A 23,232-nucleotide genomic window follows, 5' to 3' on the forward strand; every position below is an offset into this window, starting at 1 on the left:
GATGCCCTTCCACCTGCAACCCATCACTGGGAAACCTTTTTTGCAGTTATTCGCCTTATTTTCTATTTAATTATGACATTTAAATACATTTAAGCACTGTTTTAGCTGGATTAGCTTGTCAGATAACCACACATTTTGATGTCCCGAAAATATTTCCTAGATTTAAAATAAAGAAATATGAAAAAATACTTATTTTTTAAAATACAAATTGATTACATCATGTATCATTAGAAAACAAAGAACCTGTTTTAAATTGAAATAAAAAACATGTCTTATCATTTAGGCATATTACAAATAACAAACTGGCCAGCACATTCACCTTTGGCCATTTGAATAATGATAATAATTTTAAAAATAACAATAATGTAGAGCTTCATCATTTTTCTAGCCTCTCTTGTAAAAAAGTACATTTGAAAATTAATGGATAACAACAATTGCATTCAAATTATTTATATTTGATGGGTTTTCGATGGATTATTTTGACTGTTTAAGATGGCATAGCAGTCAAAATAGGACAAATGAGCTCATTTATGGGACAAATTCTGGACCTTTGTCAGTGGGTCTTTCGAACCACCCAAACCCCCCCTGGCTACGGGCCATAACATTTTTTATCAGGGTCGTAGCGGACATTTTAAAAGAGTGGGGGACAGCTAAATGAGATCCAAAAGTTTACGTTCATATAATTATTAATCCCTGGTTTATAAATGGTCTGCCTCTAAAAGTGAGAGGGGTGTATCCCCCTGTTGTAACGCCCCTGCTTTTTATGATCAATTCAGAAATATCTCTCCAGAAGAGTTCAAACTATGGCCACACGTTGTAACATCGCCATCTTGTGGTGAAATAAAGCAGGTCTAAATTTCATTTGAGAACAATAAGCTCGAACACACTTTCATTAATTTGTTCGTTTATATATGTTTATTTTGCTTTATTGGTTTTACATACAATATTACTTAGAACAATCTGAACAAAACAATCTACATTTGCGTAAACCAGAAAGTAAGAATAATACGAATAAATAATTCTATACTGTCTTCAAAACATAGTATTTCAAAGTTTTAATGTTTAGTTTAAAAACAAAAGTGAAGCGGTATGACCATCTCGCTATGGGTTTGTGACTCCATGGATGTCTAAACAATGGACGAGCTGTTACGCGGCGCGCACGCATGCGTGAACACGTACGTCGCTCTGTGTACGCAGGCGGGGGAGGGGCACGTAAACAGAGAATTCCAAAAAGGAAGGGAGTGTGATGAGGATTCCACCTAGCAATACACACTACAGTTCCTCGAGCTACGTCACGGATTGAGACAACAACAAGCTGGAGTTCGCGGTATCTGTAACATTTCTTAAAAATAACAACTTTAAGTGAATAAACAGTCATCGCTTGATCTGATCTGTGCTTGTTGTGCAATCATGGATGATGACTCGGATGAGTCAATGATAAATGAAAGTATGGGCTTTACAGAAGTATTTTCCAAAAAGAAAAACTCTAAACGTAAGAAAGCCATGTATAAAGAACAGGAAGACTATGAGGATACGCATAATGTGGTAAATGGAAATAAAAAAAAGACTAAAACGAGTGAGAAAGATAATAAGAAAGATCAAACGCAAAATGAAATATCAGGATATAAAGTAATGATGACGTTTGACAAAGGTACAGGGAAACATCTACATCCAATTGGGCTGTCTAAGGCTATAGATAAGCTAATCGGAACAGTTAGTTTGGCAAGATGTCTGGGACAAGGAAGAGTGCTAATAATAGTTAAGGACATTGCACAAAGAAATAAATTACTTGGAATTAAAGAGATGAACGGAGAAAAAGTAAGTTCTAGAGAAATTGGAGTAGCCAAAAATGAGAAGGGGGTAATTGCAGGTGTTCCAATACATATTTCCAACAAAGAGATTGAGGAAAATATAATAGGAGGCAAAGTAATCAATGTGAGAAGATTGCTTAAAAATGTAAATGGGGATAGACAAGAAAGTATGAGCATTTTGCTGACATTTGAAGGTAAAATGCCTGAAAAGGTGAAGATGGGATACATCAGCTACACAATTAGAGAATACATTCCAAAGCCCTTGAGATGTTACAAATGTCAGCGTATTGGTCATGTAGCAGCAGTATGTAGAGGAAAAATGAGATGTGTGAAGTGTGGGGAAGATCATGAATATGACAAATGTACAAATGATCTAAAATGTTGCAATTGTGGGGGTCCACACAGTGCGGCATATGGAGGATGTGAATTTCAGATAAAAGCAAAAGAGGTACAGAAATTCAAGATAGAACACAAAGTTTCATATGCAGAAGCAGTCAAGAGCTGCCAGAAAAGGGAGATAAGAACAGAGGAAGTAATGACAAATGAAAAACAACTGGAAATGAATACTGAGACTGGGAACAGAAGGGAAAATAATTGTAATCACAAATGTATAAAGGAAAATGACTTAATAATGACAAAAGAGAACTTTCTGGTATTCATTGTCAAAGTGATTAATGTAACAGCTGTAATGACAAGCAGGTCAGCTAAAATTAAAACAATTCTAGATGCTGCAGCAGAGTTTTTAGGAATTACAGGAATTTCTGCCCATATGATTCATGACATTCTCACTCGATCAACAATAAATGATGCTTCTCAAGTTTCTGATTAGCTTAATGGTTATAAGTATTCTACAATGGAATGCAAGAAGTTTGATTGCGAATGGGCAAGAGTTTAAAAAATTTGTTTTAGAGTTAGAATATAAACCAAATGTAATATGTGTGCAGGAAACATGGCTTAAACCAAATATTCAGTTTGTTTTAAAAGGTTATAAATTGATACGGAAAGACAGGGAAGGGAGTCAAGGAGGAGGGGTAGCTACATTTATAAGTGATGAAATGACGTACAGAGTCTTGGGAGAGGTGGAGGGATTAGAGTGTGTGATGGTTGAGGTTTATTATTGTGGAAATTCACTGGTAATATATAACTTTTATAATCCGTGTAAAAACATTTCAATCAATTCACTTGAAAAGGTTGAAAGAGGAAAGAAAGAACTTTGGTGTGGGGATTTTAATGCTCACAATTGGTTATGGGGGAGTAAAAAAATAGATGATAATGGGGAAATAATAGAACAATATATGGAAGAAAGATCTTTAGTTTGCCTGAACACTGGAGAAGGCACTAGGTATAATATAATTGACAATACAGTATCATGTTTAGACCTAACATTTATTTCAAATGAAATAGCTAATATCTGTGAATGGAAAGTATTAAGTGAGAGCACAATTGGAAGTGATCATTTTCCAATAATATGTCAATTAAATATAAGGAATTTTAATAGTGGTCAATATCTACAGAATTGCTGGAAATATGAGAAAGAAGATTGGGTAGCATTTGGGAAATACTGTGAAGAAAATTTAGTAAAAGTAAAAGAGGAAACAGTTGAAATATTATGCAAGTCATTGACAGATTTAATAATACAATCAGCTAATTTATACATCCCTATAAGAACTGCAGGTGAAAAAAAGAGGAACATTCCATGGTGGACAGAAGAGTGTAGCAAGGCAATTAAAGAAAGGAATAAGGCATTCAAACAGCTTAGGAAAAACATGAACTTTGATAACATGCTGATTTACAAGAGAGCAAGAGCTAACGTAAGGAGACTGATAAAAATCGCTAAGAGGGAGGGATGGAGAAAATTTTGCTCGACGATGGGGAAAGATACCACCATAGATCAAGTATGGAAAATGTTACAAAATATGAGTGGAAAAGGAAAAAAGAGAAAACAAATACCAGTGTTGATTGAGAAGGATGTAACTGCTATATCAGAAATTGAAAAGGCTAATATGCTAGGAAATGTTCTACAAAGATTATATAGTATAGAATTGGGGGACGAGTATGAAGAAAGTAGAAGGGAGTTTATGGAAATAAATCCAAATATTATGCATAATAAAATAAATGGAAATAGTTGTATGGATGTAGATTTTACAGCTTCAGAATTGAAAAGAGCACTGGGGAAATGTGCAAATACAGCCCCAGGTGGAGACAGGGTAAGCTACATAATGATTAAACATCTTTCAGAAAAAGTTATTTTATTGATTCTTAAACTATACAACAGAATATGGAAAGAAGGAGTTATCCCAAAAATGTGGAAACAAGCAATAGTAATACCGATTCAAAAACCAATGAAAGATCCTACAAAACCGGAAAATTACAGACCAATAGCATTAACATCAAATTTAGGTAAATTAATGGAAAAAATGATAATGAATAGAATTAATTATGATGTGGAGAAAAAGGAAAAATATAGCAAATATCAGTGTGGTTTTAGAAGAGGAAGATCAACTATAGATGCATTAAGTAAAGTCACTAATGAAATAGAAAAAGCAATTAACATGAAAGAGTTTATGGTAGTCGTGTACTTTGATATTGAAAAAGCATATGATACAGTTTGGCGAGAAGGATTGTTAGCTAAAGTTGATAAAATGAACATAGAAGGAAAATTATATAACTGGATAAAACAATTTCTGAATGATAGAACATTTATGGTTCAAGTGGGAAATGCTCATTCTTCATCTTTTAATGCAGAAAACGGTATTCCTCAAGGCAGTACTATTAGTCCATTGCTTTTTAACATAATGATTAATGATATTTTCAAAGACTTAGGACCTGGGATAGGAAGTGCTCTTTACGCTGACGATGGAGCTATATGGAAGCGAGGAAGAAACCTAAAGCAGGTACTTAAAAATATACAAGCTGCGATAGATAAGGTAGAAAAGTGGAGTAATTTTTGGAGATTCAAAATATCGATCAGTAAGTCATGTTATATGATCTTTAGTAGGAAAAATAAGATATCAAGTGACATTAAATTATCAATATATGGAAAATCATTAGAGGAGGTTAAAGAATTTAAATATCTAGGGATTTGGCTGGATAGCAGGTACACATGGAAAAAGCATATTGAGGAAGTGGAAAAGAAGTGTAGGAAAACTTTAAATGCAATGAGGGCAATAGCAGGCAAAGAATGGGGAGCAGAGAGATCATTAATGCTCACAGTGTATCAGGCTTTAATAAGATCGGTACTTGATTATGGGTGTATGATATATGCGGCAGCATCAAAGACTATTTTAAAAAGACTTGATAGAATTCAATATAGAGCACTTCGAATGTGTATAGGAGCAGTAAAATCAACACCGGTTAATGCTTTAATTGTTGAAACAAATGAATTACCATTATATCTGCGTAGGGAGAAATTGGCGCTGGCGTATTGGTCATCTATTAAAAGCTATGCTGGAGAGAACATTGTAAAAGAAACTTTAATGGATTGTTGGGAGTATACAAATAATAGAGGAAGAGGATTTGGATGGGATATACATAATATAGCAAAAAAACACCAAGTATTTGATATAGTGGGTAATAAAAGCCCAGTATGGAGTGAAGTCCCCCTATGGATAATACCTGAAGTTGAAATTAATCTTGAGATCTTGGATAAAAGAAATGAGTGGGAGGAATCAGGTACACTCAAACAAAATGTATATAAGCATATAGTTGAAAAATTTTATGGGAGTACACAAATGTATACTGATGGATCTAAAGACCCAGACAAGGGTGTTACAGGAATAGGAGTGTGTGTTCCTGATTTGGAGGTATTTATAAAAAAAAGAACAACATCAGAACTGTCAATATATTCTGTTGAAATGGTTGCTATCATTGTGGGACTTATGTGGGTAGAAGAAGTGACACCAGACAGAGTTGTGATTTGCTCAGACTCTGCTTCAGTATTAAAATCATTAGCCAGTCATCAGTCATCTAGAGAAGATTTAATGAATGAAGTCTTTACATTAATATGGAGAATCCAAAGGAAAGGAATTCTAGTTGGGTTTTGTTGGATTCCAGCACATATAGGGGTGGTGGGAAATGAAATAAGTGATGAATTAGCTAAAAATGCGACTAAAAGAAAAGAAATCGATATAAATGTTCCATTAAGTAAAGGAGAAATTAAAAGTATTATTAAGAAAAATGTGACAATACATTGGCAAGAAGTATGGAATACAGATTTGAAGGGAAGAGGTCTATATAAAATCAAAAAGAATGTAGACACTAAAATGATTATTCATGGAAGGAATAGGAAGGAGGAGGGCATAATTACCAGACTGAGACTGGGGCACACCGGATTGAATGATTCATTGTTTTTAATTGGTATACATGAGAATGGATTATGTGACTCTTGTGACGTTAAAGAAACAATTGAGCATGTAATATATGAATGTTTAAAATATAGAGAAGAAAGAAAGGAACTAATTGAATATCTTAAGGAGAAAGGAAAGGAAGATAAAGATATAGGATACCTATTGGGGTATGAGTTTAATTATGATCGTATAGGATATAGGACTCTAATAAATTTTTTATATAATACAGGATTAGATAAAAGGATATAATAAAATAATATATAACTAATAATAATATAACTAAAATATAACTCATGTAAGTAAATAAAATAAGTGCTCTGTTACAAGTCTAGAGATTAAGGAGTTCAGTGTGCAGGGGGGAGGAGCTGAACACGCAGCGTCAACCGGCGCCTGGACTCTGAGGTCTGTGGGATTGGGGCAGAGCAATCACAGAATCTGGTTGCACAACTAGCACAGTAGGTGGCGATATGCACAAAGAATGCAATTCGCCAAAAAACGAAGAAGAAGAAGGAAGGGAGTGTTTCTTTCAACTGATAAACCAATACATCAAGGTATGCATTAATAAGCTCATTCTCAAATTATACATCCTCAATTTACAGACTCTTTTCTGCGTACTACATGCGTGTGTGTTTTATTTGGTCTTTTAAATCTGCAGCCTCGTGCATTTACCATTTTCAGCCCAACGCAGCGCCATTACTGTACAGGGCAAAATGGACAAAATGGCCATTTTCGATTATATTGTGGTTTACGTGCAATTAATTCCCCGTGCATTGGCTAAATATATGCACGTGTGAGTTTAAGCACGTTATTCACGCCATAACAATTAGACGTATGTGTGGAGCAAATAAACAATGAGGTTGTAGCTCCTTTCTTGCTAATTTGCTGTGCCTTCACGTCCAGCCCGTGTTTGTCGCCGTGCTTTTTTATGCACGAGCTTCCCTTTGCTAAGCAGAGGTCATGACGTACATTTTAGGTGTTTAAATCATTCAAATGGATAATAATGCTGTAATTTTGCAAATCAATCTATGTGAGCTCAACCATGCAATGAACTTAACCTAGTGAACAATGCAGGCTTTTATTGGATTCCCAGCTTAGATCCATACATTACCTGCACGCGCGCGCACACACGCACGTGTGTATATCTATATATATAGACATGTACGTGTATATATGTGTAGATATATGTATATAATGTCTTTATTTATATGCAGGTAAGAGTCATGCCTATTCGCCGCTCAGCTGCAGCCCCACCCAAAGAGGAGGCACCCCCTGCAAATGCCCCTGATGGAGGTAAGTATGGCCCATATCCTGGTACATTGATCATATTTGATCACAGAGAGATATGTTGTGGCAATTCACATAGACATAACCCCTTCAGATGGAATCATTTGCTTACAAATAAAAAAACCTTTATTTTAATTAAAAATAAGACTGAAATATTAGTTATTAGTAGGCCCACACGGAATCTGCACGCACAGAAATCTGCAGATTTTTAGCCTGTCATTGAGTCTGTATTTACTCGTGTAAATTTATATTTATTCAGTTTTTAAATTAATTTCACTAATATTATTGTGATATAGTAATATTAAAATGTCTTTTAACAGATATTATAAAAGATACTTGCTTTGTTTACCAAATAAGTGGATCTAATTAGATTTGCATTGTAAACATTAAATAAAAGTTTAAAAGGTATTATTTTTTTATTTCATATAATACATTTTAGTTATGATACTCCTAAAACCATTGTGCATTAATCCACAGACTTTTTTTTACAGAATTCTCTACAGAAATAGCAAAAAATGTCCTCAGATTTTGTCTAGTCCTAGTTATTAGGCACTGAAAAACTCTCTTCCTCATGCCTTCATGACTTAAATAGAATTTCTGTATGCTGTACTTCACCTTTATACAGATAAAGGATGGTAAAAGTGTTCTATTTAAAAAAAACTTAAATTTACAGTTACAAATGATGCTCACGCTGCAAAGCATATATATACATACACATACATACATGTGTGTATGTATGTATGTGTGTGTATATATATATATATATATATATATATATATATATATATATATATATATATATATATATATATATATATATATATATATATATATATAGTTTGCCAGCCAACTAGACCACGAATGAGCCTGATTCAGAGCACTCACACTTCTCAAACGAAATGCGTAAACGTGCCCGGACCCGGTTCGGAAAGCATAGAGTGAGTGCACCCTATGTTTAGGTTCGGTAATGTTAATATTTGCGACAAGGAATAGATTACAATAGATTAATAGAATAAAACTCCCTATAAAGGGAATTAACTGAACCTAAACACAAGAGGCTGAGAAAAAAAGCTAATTTAATAAGAATCTCCGCCATCGCTTGGAGGTTATTGCATCTGAACTCTTCACTTGCAGAAACATTTCATTGCATTTTTTGTTCCCACAGATGCTCCCGCTGAAGGGTCTGCTTCTGCAGGTGAGAAGGAGAATGAGAAAGACTCACCTTCTAAACCTGAAACCATGGAGGACAAGAAAGCGGGAGGAGATGGAGAGGAGGCGACTGCTGATGGAGAGGAGCAGGCCAAAGATGGAGAGGCTGGAGAGGGAGAGAAATCTGATGAAGCAGCTGCTGAACAAGGGAAGGGCAAGAAGAAAAAAGGAAAGGATGCTGCTAAACTGTAAGTAAAAAAAAAAAAAAGAAATGTCAGATTATTTTACATTGCTGTTTATGTAAAGCAGTGGTTCCCAATTCAGGTCCTAGCACTAATCCCCCTTCCTTACTTAAAAACCTGATTTAGATTATCCACTCATTAAGAGAGAGATCCATGAACAAGGGACTAGGGCTTCCCCCATAATATCCCCCATATGGCAAAAATGCAATCTCGATAATTATTTTCCATATTGAACGATACTGATATATATTTTGATATCAGTTGTTAAAGCGTCCAGATTTAAAAGAGTACCTCAACAATAACTGGAGCCACAAAATGAGAGGGTCCATTTAATGGCATAACATTTTTGGCCGATGAATTTTCAGTGGCCAAAATTTCCAAGTGGTACTCAATGCTGAGCCACATGGGCAGAGCTGGGCTCAAGCAAGTTGGAGCTTAATACTAACACATCTTTAGATTCCCATTGTTGCACATTTCTGCTGTGTGATTGACTCTTAGAACAGTATAGACTACAAAAAGTCCAGAGCTTATCATTGTTATTGACAAAAATATTGATTGGGATTCGATCGTTTATCGGCCCAGCTCTACACAAGACATACAAAATGTGCAGGGCGGAGGGGCCTGAGGACCGGAGATTAAGAACCACTGTTGTAAAAAAGCTTTTAAAAGCACTCTTTTTTTGTAAATAGGCTCCTTTTACATGTCAAACAGTTGAGTTTTACCATTTTTAAATCATTTCAGCTGATCTCTGCGTCTGGCAGGAGCACTTTTAGCTTAGCTTAGCATAAATCATTGAATTGGGTTAGACTGTTAGCATCTCGCTCAAAAAATCTACTATTTTTTTCTTTGTGATTGACTTCTGTAGTTACATCATGAACAAAGGCTGACAGAAAATAAAAAGTTGTTACTTTTTAGGCTGATGTGGCTAAGAACTATGGCTATTTTTACTCTGGCGTAATAATCAAGGAACTTTGCTGCCATACCATAGCTGCAGCAGACACAATAATGTAATGAGAGTAGAAGTCCTAGTCATATCAGCCTAGAAATAGCAACTTTTTATTTTAAGTACATAATGTAGCTACAGAAGAGTCAAGCTTTAAATAGAAAAATCATCAATACTCTATTATTGAGTGAGATGCTAGTGGTCTAATCCGTTTGAATGATTAATGCTAAGCTAATCTAAAAGTGCTCCCGCCAAAATCAGAGGCTAGCTGAATGGATTTAAAAACTTAACTGTTTGTCGGCGCCAGTAGCCTAATGGTTAGCGCGTCGATACATCACACCGAGGTGCTCACTGCAACCCGAGTTTGATTCCTGGCTCGAGGTCCTTCCCCTCTCTCTGCTCCCCATACTTTTCTGTCTGTTAATCGCCACTCTCCTATCAAAAATAAAGGTGAAAACACCTAAAAACCTTAACTGTTAAACTCTAGGGATGTTGTAAAATGAGCCTATTTACAAAAAAGTAAAGTGTTCAATTAGGCTTAGACTATAATCCACATGTTTACTCATTGGTTTATTTAAATGTTACAGTGACAAGGAAGGGGATGACAAAGGGAAGAAGGTGAAAAAGAAGAAGATTCCCGCTTGGGCGACCATTGCCGCCAACAAACTGGGTTCAACCTCACTTTCCCAACCCAAAGTTGAAGAAATCATCCTAGAAGCCATTGAGGTTTGTTAAAAATTGAAAACAAGTTCTTCCTTAATCTATTCCTTCACTTTCAAGAGAGTTTGGTAATCATTTTACGCATTTAAATGGATAAGTGACCCAAAAATGAAAATTCTGTCATTATTTACTCACCCTCCATTTGTTTCAAAGCTGTTCAAGTTTCTTTTTTCCTGTTAAACACAAATGAAGGTATTCTGAAGATTGTTGGAAAGCAGCTGCCATTGACTTCCATAGTAGCTTTTGTTCCTACTATGGAAATCAGTGTCTGCTGGTTTTACAATGTTTTTCAGAATATCTTTTGTGTTCAAAAGAAGAAAGATATACAGTTTAGAATCACCTGAGTGTGAGTAAATGTTCATTTTTGGGTGAACTATCCCTTTAATAGGTTTTATTCACTAATTGTTTAGAATTACTGGTAGGTTCCCTCAAAAAAATCAAAAACCCATTGGATAATTCCTTTCAACCCTACTGAAAAAAACAGCTTAAACCAGCCTAAGCTGGTTGGCTGGTTTTAGCTGGTTGACCAGCCTGGTTTTAGAGGGGTTTTGGCCATTTCCAGGCTGGTTTCCAGCCATTTCCAGCCTAGTCTTAGCTGGTCAGGCTGGAAAATGACCAGCTAAAACCAGCTTGACCACCTTGCCAGGCTGGAAGCCCAGCCAAAACCAGCTATGTCCAGCTTAAACCAGGCTGGTCAAGCTGGTTTTAGCTGGATTTAGCTGGTCATTTTCCAGCCTGACCAGCTAAGACCAGGCTGGAAATGGCTGGAAACCAGCCTGGAAATGGCCAAAACCCCTCTAAAACCAGGGTGGTCAACCAGCTAAAACCAGCCAACCAGCCTAGGCTGGTTTAAGCTGGATTTTTCAGCAGGGAATTTCAGATAGTTGTGTAAAATGAGCTCTGTGAAGAATAAAAGGGAATAAATAAAAGGGAAACTTTTTTTTATCCAAACAATCTTAACCAAAAACATAATGTTTATTAACCTCCTAGGGCTTTAGTGTCCGCAAACGTGGACAGCACATTTTAGCTCTTAAGTGGGTATTTGTAATACTTTGAATGTTTTATATTTTGTTACAGACATACAGTGTCATCCTGCAACTGTTTTGCAGCATATGAAATGTCCCAAACACTATTTTTAACTGTCCAAATGGGGAAAAAATAAGTTTTTACTCTCTGATAGTCAAATCAAATCAAAAAAAAATCTATGTCAAATATGCCTTAAAAAAATTCAGGAAAAAAGTATAAAAGTACATCATATCAAAAGATGATACTTCGATTTTTATTCCAATTAGAATCCAATAAGCCCAAATAGCAAAGAGAAATAAAAAATGCATGTAAAAAAACACATTGGGCCTTAAAAGGTTAATTAATTATAGCCAGAGTGACTACAGCACTCTTTCAGTCTTTATTCAAATCTACACTTTAGAAAATGTGAGTTAGAAAAGTTTGCAAGAGTGTAAACACAACAGCTGTAAAAGTGAACCAGTTACTACTGATGGTTTACTTGTTCAGCTATTTATATCTTTGATAATATATTGTATTATGTAGCCTATTAAATATGAGTAGAGGTTTACTTTTTAGAATTAAACACAGACTCATTCAGGCATTTAACCGAAAACCCACTGAGTTCCAGAGAACTGAAGTGCAAAAATTATGATTCATTTCAGGACTTCTTTCTTCAGAACTCATTCTTACAGCACTCAATTTTCAATAAAGACATTTAGACCCAGTCCCAAGCAAAGAGATTCGCATGCTCGAAGGCTATTACATAAATGCGATCTCGACTTCTAATACTGCGATCATGACATTTGTCATTGAAATTACGCCACAGGTAGTTGGTAGATCTGTGTAAAAAAGGCCTGCCGCCACAGCTGGAAAAAATCCTAGAGGAAACACTGCCTTAGCCCTATGCCTTCAAGCTAAAGAGAATTGGGACACCCCTACCCCTTCATGTGAATGCGCAAAACAAGGGGTAGGGGTAAGGGGTAGAATTGGGATTGGGGCTAAATCTTGTTTTTTAGCAAAATTAAATATACATTTTGCTTAAAACTAGACCAAATATCTTTTTATATCTGAACTTGCATATATATAATTATTTACAGCGTGAATACAGTAAAAGTATTTTATATTATATATTATATATTATATCATATATTATATATTTATATTCCTCTTTTTTTTCTACATTTTCAATGCAGTGGAATATTGTGCTGCTAATTCAACTCTTTTTATATGTCTATATTTAGGGAATATTTTTCCCCATTTGTTCCTATTTGTTTTATTTTCATTTGTTTGTCTTAAAATGGTCTTTTCTAGTTTAATGAAGGTAAAAGGTTTAAAAGTTCAGATGCAAAATTGAAAATCTGAAAAGTCTGAAAATGGCTGTCTGATATGTACATCTTTCTGTAGAGTTGCAAAGAAGACCGCAGTGGTGCTTCTTCAATCATCATTATGAAATACGTCAGGAAGAAGTATCCCGCTGTGGAAATGGACAAAAGGACCAAAAACCTCTACAAGAGGTCTCTGAAGCGAATGGTTGAGAAGGGTGTTGTCAGACAGGTGATTTGCAGTTTAACACATGAGTATTTCTAGTTTTGCATATACAGTAAGTCAACTATGTCTTATCTTCTTAACCCACAGCTGAAGGGTAAAGGCTTCTCTGGAAGTTTCGCCATTGGGAAGGTATCTAAATATAGTGTTACTTGTCTTTTTCATTGCTGATTAAAGCTGTACATAAAGTACTTATCATTGATTTGTCATTTAATTTTTGTCAATGCTGTGTTGTTGTGTAGAAGCCAGCTGCGTCTGCTTTACCGAAGGAGACACTGGGAGAGTCTCTGCCTCTGATCATAACCCGTCTCTGTGAACCCAAAGAGGCTTCATACATCCTGATCAAGAAGTACCTGGAGCAACACTTCCCTCAACTCAATGTGGATAACAGGTCATTATTGACATCCTATTAGTAGACAGGGGGTGTGCAATATTGACCCTTTGTTTTTCTCTGGAAATACCTTCATTGGCAAAACGGAAAACAGACAATATTATGTCTAAAACTCACATTTACATTACATTTTGAGTTAAGCAAACTATTATGTTATATCTTATTACGAAACATAGGCCCATACAAGGATATTGTTTTCTTTTAACTTTTATAAAAACTAAAGGATGTGTTTTTTGCAAGCATACAAGTCGTTAAATAAATAAAGCGCACCATGTAGCATACTGTTAGCTTAGCATAAATGATTGAATCGGATTAGACCATTAGCATCTTCCTCTTGGCTGTAACATTTAAATAACCCACTGAGTAATTTGGCATTATGGTCTAAGCTTAATTGAACATTAAGAACATAATTTTACAACTTCCCTAGAGGTAAACAGTTGAGTTTTAACATTGTTGAATCCATCCAGACAATCTCTGGGTCTGGGAGCACTTTAGCTTAGCTTAGCATTAGTCATTCAATTAGATTAATGCACTAGCATAAAAAAATCTAAGGAAACTTTGAACATTTTTCCTAATTAAAGCTTGACTCTTCTGTAGGTACACTGTATACCACGATTGAATGAAAATGAGCTATTTTCTAGGTCGATATGGCTAGTAACTATACTCTAAACCAATGGTTCTCAACTGGTTTGGCCATGGGACTCACATTTTTACATGGTCATCAAGCCGCGACCCAAATTTTTAGGAACTATAATATAATTTTAGGAATTATAATTAATTAGTATTTATTAGTTAAAATACACAAGTAATGGCAGATAAATCATAAGAAAATCACCAAGACTTACAAATAAACAAGATTTTATTGCTGTCATTTAACAAAATGTATGCACTTTTGTGATGCCCCCAGCTCTTGGAGTCGTCTTTAAAAATAGTCCACAGGTTTGTCCTTGCAACTGGGATGTTTGGTTTCTAAATGTCGTATTAATTTAGGTTTCATGCTCTCTTGTGAGAGCACCTCACCACATACACTTAAGCCTTTTTAAAAAAGTCCCTTTATTAAAAAGGGGTCGCCACAGCGGAATGAACTGCTAACTTATCCAGCATATGTTTTACGCAGCGGATGCCCTTCAAGCTGCAACCCATCTCTGGGAAACATCCATACACACTCACACTCATACACTACGGACAATTTAGCCTTCCCAATTCACTTGTACCGCATGTCTTTGGACTGTGGGGGAAACCCACGCGAACGTAGGGATAACATGCAAACTCCACACAGAAACACCAACTGACCCTCCACACAGAAACGCCAACTGACCCAGCCGAGGCTCGAACCAGCAACCTTCTTGCTGTGAGGCGACAGCACTACCTACTGCACCACTGCGTTGCCCCCTTTTTGTCATCAATATATGTAAATTCATACTTTACATATTCGGGGTCGTACTTGTGCTTTGACATATTTGTTGCTATAATGAAATGAAATTTCACATGTCAAACTGTACGGGTCTCGCAAACATTTCAAAATAAAAGTCCGGTATAAGCAAAATAAGAAACACTGAAAATGTTCCCGCGACCCACTTTTGGATCATGACCCACCAGTTGAGAAACACTGCTCTAAACTATGATCCATCAGTTTTAGTACACAATGTAACTAGAGAATAGTCAAGCTTTTAATAGGACAATTATCAGCTTTTTTTTTTTTTTTTTTTTTGACCAAGATGCTAATGGTCTGATCTGATTGAATGATTAATGTTAAGCTAAAAGTGTTCTCACATAACCTGGAGATTGGCTAAAAGGTTCGAAAAATGGTACATCTCAACTCCATTTCCAAAAAAGTGGAGTGTTCCTTTAATAAATAGAAAGTTCAGAGGAAAAGCATTTGTTTGACATTTATTTTTAACATGTAATCTGCAAAACAGATTGTGTATGTAATATCATATCTTGTCACCATTAGGGATTAGTTACAGAATAGAATGCCTTAAGAGTTGTTAATGATGGGTTGTTTTGTAAATCTCTCCAAGGCCCGACATATTGAAGAACTGTCTGCAGAGATCTGTGGAAAAGGGCTACCTGGAGCAGATCACTGGGAAAGGAGCCTCTGGAACATTCCAGGTTAGTTTAATGCATTGTTATTTTGATTTGGTTTTAGTCTTTTGTCTAGTTTTTTTTACTAAAACGCCATTTAGTTTAGTCATGGTTAGTCTTATGGATTAAGGTTTAGTTGATGATTTTAAATGACAAAATCTACTCCAGAAAATCACAATATATTAATCATGAATCGAAGCTTACTATACTCCAGGAGAACACACAGATAAACATGAGTGAAATGTAGGTTTGAACAATACAGACAGTTTTAGTGGAACATGTTTTTTAAGGTGCTGTACATTAGTTTTTGGCTCTTCTAAATCATAGAAATACAATAATGTGTTTGCAGATATTTAATAAACATGCTAATTGAGCATATTTGTTTATGTGAAAAACAATGCTAAAGTCAGATATTCTCTTAAATTTCTGTGTGTGAAGATCTGTCTTTGTTTTGGTTTCTATAACCAGCCCACTGCCAGTTTACCTAATTATATTTCAGCACTCTGGGTTGCCTTGGTGGAAAACATACCTTATTTCATTTTAGTCGTTAAGGCCGCTTCAATGTAACCTCCAGAGGAAAGCAGCAGCCTGTGAAATGAGACAGATTCAGTGTTTAATTTGAAATTAAAAAGAGAAATTTCAGGTGATGGTTAGGACAAAAAAACTCATTTTGTAAATATTCTCGTGCTTGTAGCTAGTATACAGCGTAGGCCCAATATTCAGGCACACATGCTCCTGTTAATGTCGTAAATCTGGTAACCTGCATTTGCGTGGAGTCAAAGGGTGAGGTTTTGATTTTGGAGTGCAATACTTATTTCAACCACTAGGTGTCATTCTTACATATTCGGGGTTTTCACTGGGTCTTAAAAAGTCTTAAAATTCATTCATTGATTTTCTTTTCGGCTTAGTCCCTTTATTAATCCGGGGCCGCCACAGCGGAATGAACCCCCAACTTATCCAGCACATGTTTTACACAGCGGATGCCCTTCCACTGCAACCCATCTCTGAGAAGCATCCATACACACTCATACACTATGGACAATTTAACCCACTCAATTCACCTGTACCGCATGTCTTTGGACTGTGGGGGAAACCAGAGTACCCTGAGGAAACCCACGCGAACGCAGGGAGAACATGCAAACTCCACACAGAAACGCCAACTGGCACAGCCGAGGCTCGAACCAGCAACCTTCTTGTTGTGAGGCGACAGCACTACCTACTGCGCCACAGCGTCGCCAAGTCTTAAAATTGTATAAAAATAAAAAGAAATTCTTCGGCGAAAAAAATAAAACTGTTTTGATGAGAGTCTGCATTTGTGTTGGACAGTTGAAGAAAGCTGGAAATAAGGTCCTCATGGGTGGTGGTCTGCTGGAAGACGCTGTTGTGGCCGCCATAACTGCGATGAATGAGCCCAAGACCTGCAGCATCACTATACTGCGCAAATTCCTGATGGAGAAAAAGGAGAAGAACGCCTTTCCAGTGGGTAAGGGAAACGTCTAGCCTTGAGTTAGCGTCCTCTTCGAGGCCTGAGGTTTTCGAATTTGACCTTTATGTATTAGTAAGCTTAGTACCTTAGTAATGCATTTGGTGTATTTTAACGTGTTATGCAGACGTCTTATGAACGATGTGTGTCTTATTGCTAGTGTCTCACCTGAAGAGAACCTTGCAGAAGTGTAAAGTGATGGGATGGATGGAGCAGATTTCTGGTCATGGACTGAGTGGGTCATATCAGCTTAGTTATCCATTTTACCCAAGGTAAGTTCAATTGTTTTTGGTAATTTAAATGAAGATGGAAGTTTACAGGGTTCTCAGGATTTTTGAAAGTACTTGAATTTCAGACATATGAATTTAAGGCCTTGAAAGTACTTAATCACGGGTCCTTGAAAGTGCTTGAATTTAAAGTTTATGGTGTTGTACTGTGTTTATGTCAACTATTGTTCTGTGCTGCTTTTAAATGAATGATAAAACTAGGAAATTCTTTGTTTAATTTTTTCTAGTTGAACTATAACAAATAATGCATTTTATCAATACCAATTATCAATTCAGAGTGTTTAAAATGCTCAATTCTTTTGAAATATGAAAATTTTCATGTAAATGTTAAGTGTAAATAAAATGTTAAGTACAGGAAAGATTTTCATGGCACTATATGTGCTGGGGGTGTGATTTACGAAGGGGCTCAATTTAAAATTATTAGTGATGTAAAATGTCATTGAATTTGGAATCCATGATAGAGTGGGAACGCTGATATATCAAATTGGATTTAAAGCCTAAATTAAAAAATACAAATGAATGTGTTGCTGGATTCATTGGATTAGTTTTGTGTAAGTTAGTCATTCATTGAATCATTTATTAACACGATTAATTTGCGATTTTTGTAGAAATTTAGTGACCATATACATGAATTTGCCATTGAATCATCATAGAACCAAATTTGGTTCATCAATAAATGCGGATTATTCATAAACTAATTTCGAGAGGATCACTAGCTTATGATTGATCACAGCTGGTCCCACATCAGCTAACAGATGATGCACCAATCAGATGACTCGGATGAATCAGATGACTTCATCTTGAAGAATCCCTTCTTCCACCCTTACTTCCCTTTCCCAGGCACGGCGCCCCAGTGGTTAGCACTGTTGCCTCACAGCAAGAATGCCACTGGCTCGAGTCCTTACCAGGCCAGCTTGCATTTCTGTGCAGAGTCTTCATGTCCTCCCTGTGCTTGCATGGGTTTTCCCCGGACTCGCCGGTTTCCTCCCACCGTCCAAAGACATGCAACACAAGTAAATTGGCTAATCCAAAGTGGCATCATAGAAGAACTTTTAGTCAGCTATCTCTCATAGCAATTCCTAACTCATTAACCATAACAAACAGTGGAGTTCTTGTGATTTAACTGAGCTCAAACTCCCCTCTCGCCCTTCAAACGGGAGGGAGCCCAGCACTCGAGGATCTTCTGAGCTCAGGGCTCTCTTCCAGGACAGCATGCCAAAAATGCTTTATTATCAATCATCAGCTAAGTGTGAACTCTTGAAATATAGATTAATTCAGGAATGAAGCACCAAAGTGTTGCTCTGAGATTTTTTTACTTTTACTTTGTTTGTAAATATTTTAATTGACAAAACAGAAAAATAAATGACAAACTTTGTGAGTTGATTAGTTGCAAATAAATGTTTCTTGATGTCATGCAAAGGAAGTTTGGGAAATGTGAGACTCAAGGGGTTTAAAATAAAATGCAATGGAACATCTTGAATTGACAAATTGTCTGTTGCATCTTCTTTACAGCCCGGCAATTTTGTTTCCGGAAATGGTGGAAAAGCTTAAAGAGAAGGAAATCAAACGCAAGAGAGTCGAGGTGTCTGAGGAGTCTGAAGAAGAGTCGGAAGAAGAATCTGAAGAAGAATCGGACGAGGAAGAGCCTCCCCCTAAAAAGAGGTAAAGTACATCACATTCTAAATATCAAATTTAACGACAAGCAGTGATTGTGGCCCAAGCCTTGGCCCCACCACCCCAGTGGGTGTCCGCAGGGTCTTAAAGTCTTAAATTTCAAAAACTACATTTTATGCCTCAAAGTCTTAAATCATCAAAGGTCTTGGGTCCTAATTTTTCGTGTAAAGTTGTTCAATCAGCAACAAAAGACAACTTTCATTCATTCATTTTCCTTTGGCTTAGTCCCTTATTTATCAGGGGTCACCACAGCGGAATGAACCACCAACTATTCCAGCATATGTTTTACACAACGGATGCCCTTTCAGCCGCAACCCAGTACTGGGAAACATCCAAACACACTCTCAGACACACACACACACACACACACACACACACACACACTCATGCACTACGGCCAATTTAGTTTATTTAATTCACTTATAGCGCATGTCTTTGGAAGAACACAGGGAGAATATGCAAACTCCACACAGAAATGCCAACTGGCCCAGCCTGGACTCGAACCAGAGACTTCTTGCTGTGAGGCGACAGTGCTAACCACTGAGCCACCGTGTTACCCAGACAACTTTTTAGACTAATTTTTATTCATTACCAATATAGTTTTAATTGTCTTCCTTACAATAACAATAGTTAAAAGTTGTGTTTATAGCTCTGTGGTGAGGACACTGACCTTTAAAGACTGTTGTGAATACATTTAGTTTATTACAGTTTTTAAAACATGTCAAATTGTCTTTAAAGAAATGTTATGTTGAAACAACAGGTATATATGCAACTAGAGTTAGCTTGTTTTGACAAATTATTTGTAATATTATGGCTAAAAAATAACTAAATTTGAATTTACTAATGTTTTGGATAAGGTGAGTAAAAATATTTAAAATCTACTGGCCTATTAGAAAAAACCTTATTGTTTAGCCCTGCAAAAGTCATAAATTCATTCGTTATGGTCTTTATAAAGGTCTTAAAAAGTATTACATTTGATGTAGTGAAAAAATGAACATGTAAAGCAGTCACTGCAGGTTGAAGGAAAAAAAGCACAGTAAAAGTACAGATACAGCACTAAGAATGTACTCAAGTAATTATTAAAACTACTTAGTAGAATGCAATTCCTGAGGGGAAACTACTCAATTACGGTAATTTGTCTTTTTACACCACTGGGTTTACAATAAAATTGGAAAATCAAAAAAAAAATCAACTCTAGAGACCAGAATGTGACTCAGTGTCTGATCTGCACAATTCCTCTTACCATAAAACACATTCGACTGGACTGTCCTGCTTTTAACGACTGCAGAAGGCTTTTTTATGAAACAAATTCTCTTAAGGACATATTCAGCAAAGTGTCACCAGGAAAAATGGTAGAATTTTTATCACGCATTAATGCTAAAAATCTTATTTAATATATGTATTCATTTGTTTGTTGTTTTTAATTGTATATTTATTAGTGGTGTGATGGATCACAAATCTCACAGTTCGGATCACATGGTTTTTTTTAGTCACTGATTGGACCATATTTGTCCAAAATGGGGAGGAGACAAATGTAATTTGCTTTCCATTTATTACTAAAACAGTACTGCAAGCAACGTTTGGTTTCAACAAACAGAACTTAGAAGCTGTAATTTTATTTAAAGTAAAATGAAGAAATAATCAGCTGAATAAAATTAAATAGTAAAATATTCACTACTGTGAAAAATTCACTATTACTGCTGTTGCTGATGACGCTGAATGTAGAAATCTAACAATTCGTACAATCCATATTTATTTTTAGTCTCATTTTCAATAAATGATTAAATTATTCACTCATAAAACTTCATGTTTTATTGCTTGATGGATCATTTTTGAAGAATTATTCAGTGACATATTTTTGATGGCTGTTATTTAACACCTATTGGTTTAATAATGTAATTGCTGCCTACAACTTTATTTTTGATTGTAATCTTTACAATAAACATCAGTGGTTTTATCTAAACTGTAAACTTATCCTAGTACTTCTGTGTTATTTAACTGATTGTAACTTCATAACTACCTCAAAAGACTAAATACTGAGTTATCTGAAATTGGAAGCACAGATTTGAATGCAGGTATTCAAAGGATTAATAAACGTATGCAAATCACCATTATTTATATTTTATTCTGCGTGGGTGTTGAGATCCCGATCTTTTAATGATTAATCATGCAGCTTACACTCAATGCATTAATGCGGACTAAACAAGTAGTGACCGAAAACACCTTTAATAACCTAAGAAACCCACCACATTCCCGATACTTCCTCCGTCATCATTGTATTTTACAGGAAAGCCTAAATGCTTGCATACATGTGATTTAAATGACACAAGTGGTGATCTCTCTGCGATCAATACAAATTGAAGATTATTCTTCAAGTAAAAAAATAATTTATTAATCCGCAGGTCACATTTGTTCTGAATTGTGATCAGTAACACCACTAATATTTATTAATGAACTGTTCTTGCCATGAAAATAGCCTTTGTTGCTCTCATGGCATTAAATAAAAATCCATCATCATTATCATCATCAGACCAGAATGTGTCTTAAATGCTAAACATTCTTACTGTTTGTCCACAGGAACCAGCGTGCAAACCAAAGACCTGCATCTAAAGCTCGTCAAAATAAAAGGGCCAAACCCGTCAGCAGAAAACCTGCTCCGAAGAAACCTGCTCCCAGGAAAGCTCCTCCACCAGCCAAGAAACCAGCCGCTGCCAGCAAAGCAGTGTCTAAAAAGGCACCCGAGCCTGTTAAAGCCACACCAGTCAAAAAAGCTGCTCCGACCAGCAAGCCTAAAACGCCGATAGCCAAAAAGATGACAAGCAGGGGGTCCAAACGGCCAGCACCCAAGGCTGCTAAAAAGGAGGTTGAATCTGCTGTGAAGGCTAAACCTGCAGCCCGCAAGTCACTCCGAGCCCGCAAATGAGTCCTGAGCTTGTCGACGGCTGAAAAGATCAACTGTAGCTCAGTAGACTGCAGTGCTGGCTTTTTTTTCCTCTTCTTATTTTTGTAGAAATTTCCTCATCTCGGGGCCTCTGATGATTCTAGGACCTCTACAGAGTTATTCTGCCATTCAAATAGAGGCTTTTTATGTTCAATATTCTAATTACAGGTTATAATGTAGAGTAGGAATGCTACCGTTTGTGTTAAGGTGCTCATTCGGGTTAGGAGAATGAAAAGGAGGAGCTGTAGCTTCATCTTGGTTGTGCTTCAACAACAACATCAAATCGATTATTTAAAATTCCTGTAGTCTGTCTTTCTGTAGAGGCAAGCATTTCAGTTACTCAGTCGCCCCTTATCCATCAGTGTTCAAGAAAACCTCTCTCTGTAAGTTTTATTTGGATTTGTTTTGGTCATGTTTTGTGAAATTAGGTCTTTAGCTACTATTGTAATCAAAAAACGAGTTTCGTTGATGTTGATTCCTTCGTGTACGTCAAAGTAAAGAATGAGTATTAATGCCTAACTTTCAGTTGAACGTCTACTTGAATGCGAAATTGGTTTTTATTAAGATGCATTAAAGAAACGTTGGCATCCACAACTGTCATTTTCTTCTGTAAAGTCTATGAAGGAGAATATACGTTTTCCAAGCAGATGTTTAAAACCTTCAATGCACTATTAACCTGGTCATACTCTTGTGTGTTAGTTTATCAGGGGGGGTTAGATGTAATTTTATGAGCATTGCTCACCTTACCCTGCATGCATGTAATCGATATACTTTTCTGTAGTCCTTAATAAAGTGACTATATTTGTACTTCTATATTTGCCCATTGTTTTGTTTGCATTCAATTCATCTTTATTTCTTTAGCGCTTTTACAATGTAGATTGTGTCAAAGAATGGAAGTTCTAGTAGATCGAAATTGTCAGTCCAGTTTTCAGAGTTGAAATTAAGTTGTGTGGTTTAATTTTCACTGAAAGTCCAAACACTGAAGAGCAAATCCATTGATGTGCAGCTCTGCACGTACTTCAAGTAGCTTTACAACCCTACTGAAAAAAACAGCTTAAACCAGCCTAAGCTGGTTTTAGCTGGTTGACCAGCCTGGTTTTAGAGGGGTTTTGGCCACTTCCAGGCTGGTTTCCAGCCATTTCCAGCCTGGTCTTAGCTGGTCAGGTTAGAAAATGACCAGCTAAAACCAGCTTGACCAGCCTGGTTTAAACTGGACATATCTGGTTTTGTCTGGGCTCCCAGCCTGGCGAGGCTGGTTAAGCTGGTTTTAGCTGGTCATCTCCCAGTCTGACCAGCTAAGGCCAGGATGAAAATGGCTGGAAACCA

At 36.3% G+C, this 23,232-nt stretch overlaps 1 protein-coding gene across 1 annotated transcript; it reads left to right on the forward strand.

Annotated features, from left to right (window-relative positions):
• The first annotated feature begins 1,177 nt into the window (after window positions 1–1,177).
• On the forward strand, window positions 1,178–22,719 carry hp1bp3 (heterochromatin protein 1, binding protein 3). Its single transcript, XM_056468031.1, has 13 exons — window positions 1,178–1,231; window positions 6,665–6,708; window positions 7,369–7,447; window positions 8,607–8,838; window positions 10,363–10,501; window positions 12,905–13,054; window positions 13,136–13,177; window positions 13,288–13,436; window positions 15,458–15,548; window positions 16,848–17,004; window positions 17,165–17,276; window positions 18,804–18,953; window positions 21,543–22,719. The coding sequence occupies exons 3-13, from the start codon at window positions 7,378–7,380 to the stop codon at window positions 21,886–21,888; spliced, it is 1,638 nt and encodes a 545-aa protein (XP_056324006.1). The 5' UTR covers window positions 1,178–1,231; window positions 6,665–6,708; window positions 7,369–7,377; the 3' UTR covers window positions 21,889–22,719.
• Window positions 22,720–23,232: the final 513 nt, after the last annotated feature.

The sequence above is a fragment of the Danio aesculapii genome, chromosome 11 (genome assembly GCF_903798145.1).
Source record: "Danio aesculapii chromosome 11, fDanAes4.1, whole genome shotgun sequence".
Taxonomy (NCBI): Eukaryota; Metazoa; Chordata; class Actinopteri; order Cypriniformes; family Danionidae; genus Danio; species Danio aesculapii.